We start from the raw sequence: 14988 nt of genomic DNA, 5'->3' as shown, positions 1-14988 counted from the left end.
AGACAATATGGGAGAGGGAGAACCACACTGTTGTGAAAAGAGGGTAGTAAAGGATATTAAAATAAGACCTGACTTACAGGCTACACCCTTGAGAGAACCAGATGAAACCTTATTTACAGATAGTTGCTGTTACAGACACCCCACGGATGGATTGAAAGCCGCCTATGTGGTGGTACGAAAAACTACAGGAGGATTTGAAGAAATCATTACAGGGGCAGTGAGGAAAGGAGTCAGCACAACTCACAGAACTACAGGGAATGATAGCAGCATTAGAATGGACAGAAGGAAAGGAGGTCAATATATATACAGATTCGGCATATGTGGTAGGGACAATACAGGTTGAGCTGAGTCAATGGATTAGAAGTGGGTTTTTAACAGCAGCAAGGACCCCAATTAAACACGAGAAGGACGTTAGGAAATCGTCTGAGGCTCTCCTGAAACCAAGGGGATTAGCAGTTCTTAAATGTAAAGGACATGATAGAACAGATACAATGGTAGCACGGGGATATCAGGCAGCGGACATGGCTGCAAAAAGGGCAGCAGGGTACGGCCCTCAGTTTATTATGATGCAAGCAGATAGAATGGCACATGACTTATTGCCACCTTGTGAGGTAGGAGTAATAATTCAGGAACAAGCGCAGGCATCACCCCAGGAATTGATGGTATGGAAAGAAAGGGGGGCAACCGAAGATCAAGGACTGTGGAGATCAATGAACGGTAGGCCAGTATTACCATCTGGACTCAAAATCCCTCCGAGAGGAGCCGCAAGGGTTAATCCACTGTGAAGAAACAGATGATAAGGTATTTGGTACATTGGTGGCACCCCTTCCTGCCGGCGATGGTGGAGAATCATATCAGAGACTGTAACGTATGTATAAAATATAATATCAAGGCGACTGAAACCTCACGAAGGACAGTTTCCGTTGCCTAAGTTACCAGGGCAGGAAATTGTAATTGGTTACACGGATATGATAGAGAGAGCAAGGGGATATTGATACCTCTTCGTAGCAGTTGATGTGTTCACAAGTTGGCCGGAGGCAATCCCTGCCAAAAGAGAAGATGCAAAGACGGTAATTAAGTTCCTAATCAACCAGTACATTCCTATACACGGGTTTCCTAGGAATCAGGTCAGATATGGAAGTCATTTTAAGAATAAAGATCTACAGGAGGTAGAAGCAATGTTGGGGTTGAAACATGCCTTTGGAACGGTGTACCATCCACAATCCCAAGGGAAAGTGGAGAGGATGAACCAAACAATAAAAGGTAAGATCAGGAAAGTACAGGCACGGACCAAACTAAATTGGGTGGATGGGTTTCCGCTGGCGTTAATGTCAATAAGGAGTTCAGTAAGTTCTGTGACAGGATTTACTCCGTATGAACACCAGTTTCCGGGACCTGGAACTGGAATTCAGACCACGAAGAATGAGGCAAGTTCAATGAGATGTAAGCTTTATTATGATAAACTAATGGCTATGGTATCAGCTTTTTCACAACAGGTTACAAGTACCGAACGGAAATGTGAAACCCCAATACCATCAGCCGCAGAGTGGGTTTTGCTAAAGGTGATCAAGAGAAAGTGGTCGGAGCCCAGGTGGACAGGACCCTACAGAGTGGTGGAAAGAACGTCCCACGCGGTTCAACTACTGGGAAAAGGAGAGAAGTGGTATCATTGGAGTCAGTGTACAGCAACGGACCTACCTACACGGACACTGGAACAGATTCGAACGGAGGTGACTGAGAACCTATGAAGCAAATACGGACTAAGAACTTTTTGAACGGGTCCCTTTAAAGAGACTATTGGATTACGGTGACTGTATTTCAGGATTTGAAGTGATATATCTATATTGAAGTCAACAGAATTTAGGGGGCTGTGATGGACACTATATGGGAACTATGGGTGATGGTATTCCTAGCCCTTGAAGCGTCTGGAGAAGGAAACAACTGTACAAATTGTTTGCGGTCAGCCTGGGAGGCCCATAACGAACCGAAACAGTACTTTGCGGATTGGACTGACATTCCTGAACACTATGTTGGGGCCCCCACTGGACTGAAGTGTGTTCATAATGGCCGCTTGTGAGGTTAAGTTTAACAAGGGGTCGGAGATGCCGGTCCTTGCAAAAACTCCTGAGGTCTTGGTCCCATAAGTTAACTCGTGGTTGGTCTCATTTTCAAGAGACCAAAAGGGGGACTGTTGGAATATAGGGGTTAATTAATCATAGAAAATATGTAGAATATATGCTTATGTACTATTCATTTTGTATACATGAATCCAGTACTATGTAACAATTTAATGTTTACCTCATGGTGAAGGGAAAGAGTAATGTAAGTAAGGGGCAGCCACAGTATGTAGCAAAGTTGGCTGATTACAGTAGGTTTAGAATTGCCTGCTCCCAAAATACAAGAGAGAATATGTATGAAACAATTTACTAGGAAGGTTAAGGCAAAAGGAGGTGTTGATTAGCACAGGAGACGATGGCCAGACAAGAACAAAGAGAGTCCTGACAGAGAATGTCAGAAATAAAGAGAATGGAATAACTCAGTAAGAAGGCAGAAGGAGGTGTTGAGTAGAACATAGACTAAATTGAGGGTAGGGTAAAGCCAGGGTCCGACACAACCCTCTTTACTATCTTCTTCAGCATGATGCTGAAACAAGCCAATAAAGACCTCAACAATGAATACAGTGTTTACATCTGGTACCGCACAGATGGCAGTCTCTTCAATCTGAGGCGCCTGCAAGCTCACACCAAGCCACAAGAGCAACTTGTCCGTGAACTACTCTTTGCAGACGATGCCGCTTTAGTTGCCCATTCAGAGCCAGCTCTCCAGCGCATGACGTCCTGTTTTCCGGAAACTGCCAAAATGTTTGGCCTGGAAGTCAGCCTGAAGAAAACGGAGGTCCTCCATCTGCCAGCTCCCCACCATGATCACCAGCCCCCCCACATCTCCATCGGGTATACTGAACTCAAAATGGTCAACCAGTTTACCTACCTCAGCTGCACCATTTCATCTGATGCAAGGATCGACAAAGAGATAGACAACAGACTCGCCAAGGCAAATTGCGCCTTTGGAAGACTACACAAAAGAGTCTGGAAAAACAACCACCTGAAGAAACACACAAAGATCAGGGTGCACAGAGCCTGTTCGGCTCCGAATCATGGGTCCTCTACCGGCATCACCTACGGCTCCTGGAACACTTCCATCAGCGCTGTCTCCGCTCCATCCTCAACATTCATTGGAATGACTTCATCACCAACATCAAAGTACTCAAGCTGGCAGAGTCCACAAGCATCGAATCCATACTGCTGAAGACCCAACTGCGCTGGGTGGGTCACGTCTCCAGAATGGAGGACCATCGCCTTCCCAAGATTGTGTTCTATGACGAGCTCTCCACTGGCCACCGAGACAGAGGTGCACCAAAGAAGAGGTACAAGGACTGCTTCAAGAAATCTCTTGGTGCCTGACACATTGACCACCGCCAGTGGGCTGATCTCGCCTCTAACCGTGCATCTTGGCACCTCACAGTTCAGCGGGCAGCAACCTCCTTTGAAGAAGACCGCAGAGCCCACCTCAGTGACAAAAGACAAAGGAGGAAAAAACCCAACACCAACCCACCAATTTTCCCTTGCAACCGCTGCAACCGTGACTGCCTGTCCTGCATCGGACTTGTCAGTCACCAACGAGCCTGCAGCAGACGTGGACATACTCCTCCATAAATCTTCGTCCGCGAAGCCAAGCCAAAGATTTAGATTCCTTCTCAAAATTTTTCAACAGCCTTGGCCAACATTCCTTAAACATTGATATTACAATTCCTGGTCAACTGTCCACTTCCATATACTTGCTTACTTCATTTCCTCATCAGCCTCCTGATGAATACAAATCACTATTTTCTAATCCTGCTTGCATCTACACCAACAAAATATCTTATTCTTGCTGGATAAGGGCAAGGAATAATTCTCAAATCACTTCCACTTACAATCAGTTCCATAAAAAGTTACTACAAAATAAATCAAAACCAATGCTCAACTTACTGCATCACCCTGGGTTATTTTTTTTAAATTTTAATTTATGACATGCATACAAGTTCATTGTCAAGTGCACATATGTATTGTTATAGGGCATTTTGAGCTTGCTGTCAGTACGAGTGTTGTTTTGCAGAATATTCTACTATAATCAATAGCTATCTGACGAGAACAGCGTATCATGAAATAGGCATTGCTTTAGTTAAAGCTACAAATTATTATCGAATTATCAGGACTTCATGATTTGAACCACAGGAAAATTTAAAAATTGAATAGTTCAAAATTTTGAAAAAAACAGTAGTAAGTTTTGATTAACAAGAATATTTATCGTGCAGCATATTACATCTCTTTGCCATCTTTTTCTCTGGGAACAAAGGACATTGACCTATCAATCCACTTCAACTTGGAAATACCCAAAAACATTTGAGCGGTGAAGCATCAGAAATAATGGAGTTAAACAAAGGGCCAATTTTTTCCCCACCCCAAGTCACAATACTCACCATCATTTTCTCAAAGAGATCCAAAATCTCCTTCTCAGAAAGATTCATGAAACACTCTTCAAACACAGGTTGCGCCAATGGCAAGTCACACATCACTGCTTGGGAGTCAGTAGGGTGCTGAATGTGAGGTTTCTCTTTCTTTGCAGTTGACTTTCGGAAGCTGGTTAGTCTGTCACGCTGTCAAAATTAACAAAAATTTCAACTTTAACTCCAATGTTATTCTCTTATCATAATTCCTTTACCTACTCCATTATGAACATTCCAATAAAATCATGTAGATTTCTATGCCAACACTATAGACAGTCTTTATCCATTAACAAATCAAAATTTGTCAGAGAAAATTAAAAAGTAACTGTTCATAAAATTACATTGGACAAATCTGATTTGTCCAAAAGACTTTCTGATTGCTAAAAACTTCTTTATATTCTGTCACTAGATTAGAGTCCAATGCAGTGAGGAAAATTACCTCGATCGCTCATTATCTTCTTAACTCAGTCTACTTTCACAAGTTTAATGAAGCTCAGCATTGGACACCTTATTAGAAAGATTTATTTTCTGCACAATCAAATTAAAAGTCATTCGTACAAATACAAAATTGGCATGCTGCAGTGGCATCACTAGGATTGGTGTCACCCAGTGCGATGGTGTGACCCCCCCCCCCAAAAAAAACCATGGACCTCCTCCCATGTCAGACCACACAGAATCTTTAACTTTTTTTGTACCAGTGTTACTTGTAAATCGTAATTCCAGTAGATCAATGAATGTAATGGCAATAGTAGCAAGATAAACAAAATTAAAAAGCACTAAAATATATCATACGCACAGCAGCAACAAAAACAGCACATGTTTGCAGACTAAACCACGTGATTCAAAGTGTCATTGTAATTGGGTAATAATGACAGTTCTGACCGGAGTGCATTAGAAGGTTCAAAAAGTAAATTAGCATAGAGTTTTAACCTTGGAGGTATACTGATACATGTAAGATGGGCTTACAAAAAAATGTTTTTGTTAGAACTACAGGGATATTTTTATTAACCATAAATTTCTGCTGAAATACTGCATTAAAAAATCTATAGCCAGTCATTTTGGGGTCATGTCCTCGAATGGTGTCACTCAGTGCAGTCCACACCCCCTCATGATGCCAGTGGCAAGTTGCCTGACTGTTCTTTACAAAGCTAGTTATAGTGAACTCTTGAGAGAAAGAAAAACACTCAAAATAGGTTATAAAAATGAAGTACAAAATACTTACCGGGTTAAAACTGAAAATTCTAAAATGTTTTTGTTAACAAATTCACCATAAACATGCATTATGAAAAATTTAACTGCTCATTTGACAGGAAAGAATAGTTTTTTTTTTAAATTCAAGTATAAAGTGCCTTGTGCCAGTTTGCATGCATAGTTAGAACATGTAAGTTAATTGATACAATCTATGTTATATCTGCAGACGGGTCTATTGGATACATGCTCCTGACACTCTGCAACATTTTCCTCTTATGGCTCGCAAATTCACCTTTGATTCTTATACAATTTACCTACTATGAATGGCCTTAGACAGTGGTCAGTGAACCGACCACCAGACCTTTGGGAGCACTCAGCAGAAATCCATGCAGCCACAGGAAGAACATGCAAGCTCCATATGAACAGTACAAGATCAATATTGAACTTGGGCCAAGGCAGCAGCATAAACTACTATATCAGCACAGTCGCTTTAATTATCTTGATCAATTCAAGATACTTGGAAGGAGAGGTTCTTCTCAGTAAGCTCAACCTGGAACATCTTTTCATTTGTTTGTAAAATTCTCCTGGAAAATCTATCCAAAAATAATTTTTAAGATACATCGTCCAACAACCCAATCTCAGAATGTCTTAAAGCTTCAAGTTATTCATTGGTTTGATAAATATAAATCTCCAGATACATGCAATTTTGACAAATTTAGAATCTGTGCAGTGGCTAATGCAGAAAAAAATCCATTTATAATTGGTTCTGCAGTGCTTTCCTGTTTAATGCAACTTACCAACTTATTACCACTTCTACAGTGGTCAAGTTTCCACTGCAACTGCAGTTCAAGATACTCAACTTGAAATTAATGCTAACTACTTTATGCACAAATTTTTTTTTTTTAAAAATGGGCCACTAAGTTGTTTAATCACCACTACACTGAAGCAGAAAAGACAACCGGACGGATCTGCTGAAACCAGTCACACAAATTCAAAAGACAGCAAAATTGGTCATAAAATGTCTCGGAGATGACACTCTTTCATTTCATTATGCAATTTTAAACCTGATTTTGGGATCATTACTTGATTCATTGCATTCGTCATAAAGATAAAATTTATAATTTACAAAGCTATTCTATTCTAGTTCCTTAGAGGGTTAATTTGGTCAGCATGCTGAGAACTGAATTAGAACACAAGGCAAAACTAGGGAAATGCATCAACTTATCTAATGAGTGACAAACCATGTCTGAAGCAGTTAACAGAACTATGTGCATAACTATTGAGAAGGGATGTCAAGACCTACAATTTTCTAAGCATGCAGGGTTTAGTGATTTAGGCACATACAAAGCAGTAGATTTCAGAACAAGCTTACCACATCATCCGCCAAAGTTTTTATGTTAAGGTTCTGTAGAAGGCAGAGAAAAAGAAAACATCACCCACAGATCTAAAATATAACCACCACTGTTTAAATCTTTTAAACAAATGGATCAATATTATTGAAACAAGAAATGGGAGTCCAGGCCCAGAAAATACACCACCACAACAATTTTAAGTCACTCATGACAATTTCCGACAAGAGTTTTCTTGGACAAGGAATTCTCAACTTGGACTGAAATAATATTAGATAAACATTTTGTGCAGCAAATATTGTCTGGTCAAAAAAAAGTTAATGTCACTGGTACTGCACATCAATAATGAAGCATGCCAAAAGTAGGAAAATTATCTTCAAAAACCTCAATCATCTTCCACTCCTCCAAGTAAAATGAAACAAAACTTGCCATTGAAGTATACCAATGCATCAAGAACACTGGATCACTAAACATTTCTTCCCACCACACTAAGCAGGAAACAATCATTGCAATCAGATGCAGGAATAATAAAACAATGGAATTGGCAAAGGTCAAGATCACAATAGAGTAGCCATGGAATGAGGTCTTTTTATGATTTGGATATTTTTTTCCATGTACAACAGTGATGGTTACCACAACAGGGACAGAAAACACCATCTGGTTAACATACGCCCTTCAAGCAGGAAATAAACCAACTTTCCCTAATTGGGAAAATGTTGAGTTCTCAATCAGCAACATCTCAGACTCATTTGTCCTGGGAAACAAGCCATTAAGTTGCTTTTCAGTGTCGCATTGATGAGATAAAGGACAACTGTATGGACCAGCAGAAAACAATCTCAGCAAGGAAATGAAACAAAATTGTTGCTGTCACAAATGACCTTCAAAAATATTCCTCCCATACATCAGAGCACTGACTGCTGTTTCAACAACCTGCTACAGTCATACCCACAGATTAATAACTGGTATGACAGATCACTCCATCACACTTACAAAATACATCTCACCCCACTGGCAGAAGCAATTCATCTTAACATGTACAATTCTAAATAGGGAAGGGGAATATTGCCTGGGAGTTTTTAACAGTGACACCCATGTGGGCTCATAGCATCAAGTCAGATGTCAATTACCACCTACTGCCCTCCCTGACTGAATTGAACTAGATTTCCTCATTGTACAGCATCAAATGTAGCAAAATATGATCATATTGGAGGTTTAGATCTGGAGCTCATGTGCCAATAGTACGAACAAGGGTCTGGAGAGGCCTCAAGGCAAATCCAGGGATGCTCAATGACTCTTGAAGGGACTCTTTAGCTTCCCTCTCTCCTTGTTAGAAGGATGTCAGGCAATTCTCATGACGACTCTTGCTTTGCATAACACAGACAAAAGTTGAAGTATTTCACATACATTACATTTTTGTGTGTTATTATGTAACAAAGAAACCTTAAAGTGCACAGAGTATCATCAAGAACAGGATTTGGGGTGAACTTCAACACTGACCATAATAGCAACTTGGCAGCATCTGCAAAAACATATAGTCAACCACAACTTACGACATGGCTGATGTTGTGCCTGCAACAGGCAATGAGTGAACATCATACATGAATTGATTTGAACTTGCCAATTATCAAATGTAGATGCATTAGAGTCCGATGGCATTGTGGAAATGATCACTGCAAAGTTATTGGGTGAGAGAGACCAGTGTTTTCAGAGAATATCCTCATCAGGGTCCAGTTGTGCAAAGTAGGAGAGCCAAGAGATCTGGCAGCTCACACCTCTGAATGCAAAGTGGTCCTATGGAATATCAGATGATGCATCATTATTCATCTCCATAAACTGCTACCTCATGAACAAGCCTATCCCTCATGCTCCATTTACAACAAAGATTCAGATTCAAAGAATATTTGACATACCAAGTATACCAAATTGAGACATCAATTTGGTGAACTAGCATCACTGTATATATTTTTTTGTTAAACAGCTAAAACAGCATGCAACATACAGTGCCAAGTTATCCCACAACAATGGATCAGGTCAAAGCTCAGTAGCAAATAATTATGAACAATGTAAAAAGATAACAAGAGACTATTTCAAACATCCCCACACACAGCAAAATTTGAAACAAGGTTTAATCAATTACAAATCACATTCAGCCAGAAGTGAACAATGGAACTAGACTTACTCTTGAGATTGCCATCACCACATGAAACAAGCTTTCAGCCAATTCCATTCATTCACTGCATCTCAAAGTAGCTGACAGCACCAAACATAGCAAAAACTTTGGCACGAGACAACATTTTAAAGTGAAGCTCAAATGATCTGGTCCAGCCATGCCACATGTCATTCACAGACAATGACAAATGAATTATTCTGAGTTTGTGAACAACTAGAATTGTACATCAATGTGCATGACTCAAATAACAGATGTCACACAAGGACGTGACCATCAAGAGTTCAAAAAGGTATCATCACTGTCCCCCATTACAAATCAACAAGTGACTAAAAAACAACTGGACTAGTCACACAAACTCTAACATTGCAGTTCTTCTCTGCTGTTGTCATTCCATTTGTTCCTTTGCTTTGTGAATCCTCCAAGTTTCTCTTTGCCACCTTCTTTAATAACATGCTGATTAAAACTCACTTTCATTTCCATATCCTTTCTCCGCAATGGTGTCAGGCTCCAGCTCATCCCACAGGGATTTCTATTCTAATTCCACCCTTCATAATCTGGACCCCTCACGATCATCATTCCAAACCATCCAGGTGTGAGGGAACATTAGAGATGTCCAAAAAAAAGGGAAAAGGGGGAGGGGGTGCAGTGAGGGTGGGAGATGATTGGGGAGAGCGCAGGAAGAGGTGGGGGGAGGAGTTTAGGCTAGGTGGAGAAAGGAAGTAGGAACTGGAATGACTAGTTTGGTGGGGGGGGGGGGGGGGGCAAGGCAAGCTGATTAGTGGAAGTAGTGAACTTGATGTTCATGCCCTGGGGTTGGAGAGTGCCCAGACAAAAAAGAGGCAATGTTCCTCCAATCTGTGGATGGTCAGGGTGGGGTAGTGTGAAATGCCATGGACAGACATGTGAGCTTGAGAATATGACTCAGAATGAAATGGTAGGCCACCGAGAGGTCGGTTTTGTTGCGGACAGAGAGGAGGTGCTGCAACCAGTCTCTCCTATGAAGAGAAGGCCACAGAGGGTGCACCGGATGCATTAAATGAGTTCTTTAGAGGTACAGGTGAAGTGTGGCTTCACCTGAAAGGTCTGTTTGGCACCTCGAACTGTGGAGAGGGAGGTGGTGTGGGTGCAGGTATCCCTTCAAGGAAGGGATCAGGGAAGAATGCTTCCTTGTCTGTGGTTTCCAGAACCAGGCATAGCAGTCTAAATATACAGGTGAACATATTTAGGATTGAAAAGTGTTAAAGCATCATCAAGAAGGTGGGATCTATGGAACCTCTGCCACAGAAAGCTCAGAGGGCTAATCACTGCATATATTTAAGATTGATCGATATCTGGTACAGGAAAGGGAATTGTATTAAAGATTCGATTTATTGTCATAGTAATAAAACAGTATCTTATTACCTGAAATTCCCTTTTGCCTGCTTAAAGGCAGACAGATATACCACCAGCAGAAATTGCCTGGGCACCTCTTAAAGTCAGAGAAAGAGAAGCAAAAGAGAGTGTCCTCCCTCTACCCACCCCACACCCCCGAGTCACCGTGTCCATAGATTCTTCTCCAGTGCTTCTGCAACCCGAGCTCCAGACCCAAACCTCTGACACCATCAGGGACCCTTCAGTGCCCACTGCACCCCCTCGCATCCAGGTTCCGATACCTGGTACCCCTCCTGCCAGTTCAAGCCGGTCTCGCAGTCCACAGCCCGGCGCATCTCCCAACAGCAGTCTCCAGCAGCCTGCAGCTTCCATGTGTTCCTCTCTTCGAGTCGCCAGCAGGTACTGATGGCCAAAGCAGCATATTTCTACTCTGAGGATGTGGAAATGATCACAACAGAAAGCCATTTGGTACTCATGGCAAGGATCAAAAATTGTTCAAGACCCAAAAATCATCCCATTAATTTAGATTGGGCTTAGAAAATATTTCCAACTAATTCAGCTGATGGAAAAATCAATATTGGATGAAAATTGCTTATGTGGCTATCCAGTTCTTCACAAAAATTCAACACTAACCATCATCAAATTATTCCAGGACTTGGTCAATTATTGGTACACATATCATTTGAGGCAGATAATGAAAATGCTCCACTTCTTAATTTAGTCAATCTTATGCAGTCCCTAAAGGTAAATAATTCACAGAAAGTTGGAAATCTTCAAAAAAAACATTGCAAATACTAATAGATCGTATCTGTGAAGAATTTATACCTCTACCCCCTCCATACAGATGGTCTTCAAGCACTTTGCTTCTTTCTGGACCATAGGCCTGACCAGTCACTCTCCATCACCACCCTCCTCCACCTGGCAGAACGTGTCTTCACCTTAAACAACTTCTTTTTTAGTTTAATTTCTGCCAAATCAAATGGGTATCCATGGGTACCCATGTGGGTCCCAGTTACATGTGTTTGTGGGCTTTGTGGAGCAATCCATGCTGCAAGCCTATACAGGCAAGACGCCCTCAACTCTTATTCCGGTATACCAAGAACAACATCAGGGATGCCTATTGCACATGCAATGAGCTTGTCAACTTCATCTACTTAGTGGCCAACTTCCACCCCGATCTCAAACTCACCTGGTCCATCTCTGACAACACCTCTCCCCTTCCTGGATCTCTGTCTCCAACTCAGGAGACAAGCTTTCCCCTGACATGCATTACAAACCCACCAACTTCTACAACTACCGTGACTACACTTCTTCTCACCCTGTCCCCCGCAAGGGTTCTTTTCCCCCTTCTCTCAATTTCTCCATCTCCACTGCATCTGTTCCCAAAATTAGGTATTCCAGTCTACATCGTCGAAAATGTCTGCCTTCTTCCACGAATGTGGCTTCCCCTCCACCACTAAATCAGCCCTCACCTGCATCTCGGATGCCCCTAGACTCAAAAACAATCTTCCTTATCCTCACCTATCACCCCATCAGCATCCACATCCAACACATTATCCTCCAGAATTTCTGGCAGTTACAACAGGATCCCACTACCAGACACCTCTTACCCTCTCTGCCTTGCATAGGGACTGCTCCCTCCATGACTTCTTTGTGCACTCATCCCTTCTCACCAATAACACCCCCCCCCCACCCAAACACCTTTGCGTGTGGCCACACCTCCTCCCTCACCATGGGGGCCTATCAAGTAAAGCAATACTTCACTAGTGATTTACTGCATCTGGTGCTCCCTTTGTGGCCTTCTCTACATCAGAGAGGCTGGGCACAGATTGGGAAATTGTTTCACTGAGCATCTTGGCTCATTGTACCACATGACTAATAACTTGTGAAATATCGAAGAGCAAGATGCAAAGTGATCAGCAAATGCTGAGGTCATCACTCCAGGTGATGGTTACCAATTGTTTAATGAAGAACAAAAAGTATTTTGAGTTGAGTTAATTAAAAATGGAATATCAGGAACTATATTACAACAATCTAACTGAAAAAAATGAAAAACAAACTTTCACATACTCTGAACGCACAAATATTAATGTACTTTGGAGGTGAGGGAGCCTTCCTTGGAGCAGGTCTAGCTGCTTTGCAGTAACAGGGTACTCAGATGTATCCAAAGCTCCTTGAAAAGAATAACACCCAAATGATAAGGCAAAATGACTAGATTCAGTGTATAACAAATAGATGATGCATTTTTCTTGTTTATTTTCCTTTGTGTGAAGATATTGTTTTATGGTTTTATTGTATTGTACATGTTGAATATTTATGGGTTTTGGAAGGGGTGGGAAGAGGGGAAGGAGGGAAAGGGGGAGAAAAGGGAGAAAATGCCACTGTGTAAATTTAATGAGAAACGTTTGTACATATTTTAGTTGATATGGTTCACAGTGTGAAGAATAAATTTTTTAAAAAGGATAACATCCACAGAGACTCCTGGAACGTTGAATCCTTCACCACTAAATGGAGAAGCAGCAGTCAAGAAAATTTTGAGACTATTCATAAAGAGCACACAGAAGTCCTGCACATGTAGTCCAAGTATTCAACTCAAGCTACTCCCCGCTTCCACATCAGCTATCTCCACCCCAATCCGAAAGGTCTGAACCCCCATAATCCACTAAACCAGATTGAAGTCACCCTCAATCCAGAGAAGACAGCCTGAAACTGGTTTGGTCATGTCTAAAATTAAGGGAAGCAAACTCAAAATTATCCTCGTTAAGATCCTCTTGGATGATACGACGCCCATCCAGTATTTTGCTCAGTTGCTGTTGAAAGCCAAGTGTAGATGCAAGCTTGAGAAAACAAATCTTCAAGAATGTAAAGAATTTGACGGATGGAAAATTGCCATCTTTCTCTGCCACATTTAGCATTTTAATCTATTGTAACAAATTCCATCTCGCATTTAAGAATATACATTCAAATTTACTTAACCTGCTATATTTCTGAAAATATTCAATTCAGTTTGTTTGGATAGATTTGAGAATAAACAAAACAAGCATGATCTTCTGGACCCAAAATAACGATTGCTGGTCTTGAAATTAAATTATCCACCATTCCAACTGTATATCTGCCCAAGTCTAAATGTTTACTCCAGAATTAACAGAATAAACGTTAATTGGTTATCAGTCCCCACACAGAAATCCCGTGATATTGCTGCAAGGAAGATCTGGTATTAAGCCAGCTTTGGTCGTTTACACATAATCAATAAAGCCAGCATAATACCAGGTTCGTGTGTCATTTTATACAGCAAACCAGCATTCTGGGAGCAAAAGAGGTAGGACGTGCAACTCTACAGCATTGGCACCTAGTGTGATGTCAAACATATGTGCCAGACAAAAAATGGCGGTAGATCTTGATGTGCTCATGTTACTAGCCATGAATATGATTACTACTCTAAGGGCAAGCACAGTTCCTGTGCATGGTACACAACTTTATGATGTGCAGATGGATGCAATTCGTGAGAGCAATGTGTTTGTGCAATCAGAAATACATTGAAGAAATTGAAGAGAAACAGAGAGATGTTTGAGGCAGAAAGGCGCACAGACCTTGGATGTCGTAGACGTTTAGTTCTTGTGAGTCAAATCACGCTGCTCTCAGATAGAAAGATATCTTGGCCTGTGTTCTGGTCAAATGTCCTCAGCAATTTTGATAAAAATGAGTGCGAAAGTCATTTTCATATGTATCGGGCCAATTTTGATTTTGTATTGGAACTCAGAGCCACAACTGAGGCACAAGACAACAAACTGGCGACAGCCTCTGGAACCAAGGCTGAAACTTATCATTGCTGTGTGGTGGTGTAGTGATGGGCTACCCCTTGAAAATATAAATACATAAATTGTATTTTTGTGTGGCCACTGTGTGTGCATTGGCACGGCAAGTTACTGGAGCATTTAAATGTTTTGTTGAACTGCTGAGTGATGCACGTCTTCAGGAAACAATGGGCAGATTTGCAGAATGGAAGTATCCAATGTGTGCTGGTGCCATCGATGGCACACATATTCCCATTAGACCCCTCCCTGAGGATGTGCTAGCCTACTACAATCAGAAAGGCAATCCATTGTTCTTCAAGCTGTTGTGGACCACTATCAATAGTATGGATTACTGCCTGAGTTACAATTATTTGCCTTTATCAATTAGTGCTTCATATTTCAATCTAAACACAGACTTTGTTGTTCCAACTTCACAGATGCATTAATGAATGAAGTTTAATGTGGATTTAGAATGTTATACAAAGAACTTAAATACAACATTCATCAAGACCCACACAGAGAAGACCAAAGATTAAAGTGCAAACAATAGCACCATTTGACAAACTG

The 14988-nt window shown here is 41.3% G+C and overlaps 1 protein-coding gene across 10 annotated transcripts in view; it reads right to left on the bottom strand.

Moving 5' to 3' along the window:
- diaph2 (diaphanous-related formin 2) overlaps nucleotides 1-14988 on the bottom strand; it is a 569879-nt gene that overhangs the window by 537486 nt on the left and 17405 nt on the right. For 7 of the 10 annotated variants that reach the window (XR_011343048.1, XR_011343047.1, XR_011343049.1 and 4 more), the window contains exons 2-3: nucleotides 7110-7142; nucleotides 4520-4696 (exon numbers count right to left, since the gene is read on the bottom strand). Coding sequence is in view for 3 of the 10 variants with exons in the window: in XM_069893430.1 (XP_069749531.1) it covers nucleotides 4520-4696; nucleotides 7110-7142 (210 nt within the window). In the remaining 7 variants the exon portion in view is untranslated. Of the gene's footprint in view, nucleotides 1-998; nucleotides 1045-4519; nucleotides 4697-7109; nucleotides 7143-9265; nucleotides 9354-14988 lie in introns of those variants that run through there. The other 3 variants (XR_011343051.1, XR_011343054.1, XR_011343050.1) reach the window with 3 other exon arrangements.

This window comes from Narcine bancroftii, chromosome 8, assembly GCF_036971445.1.
Source record: "Narcine bancroftii isolate sNarBan1 chromosome 8, sNarBan1.hap1, whole genome shotgun sequence".
Lineage (NCBI taxonomy): Eukaryota > Metazoa > Chordata > Chondrichthyes > Torpediniformes > Narcinidae > Narcine > Narcine bancroftii.
The sequence above is the reverse complement of the archived record's forward strand: the minus strand, read 5'-3'. Positions and strand labels throughout refer to the sequence as shown.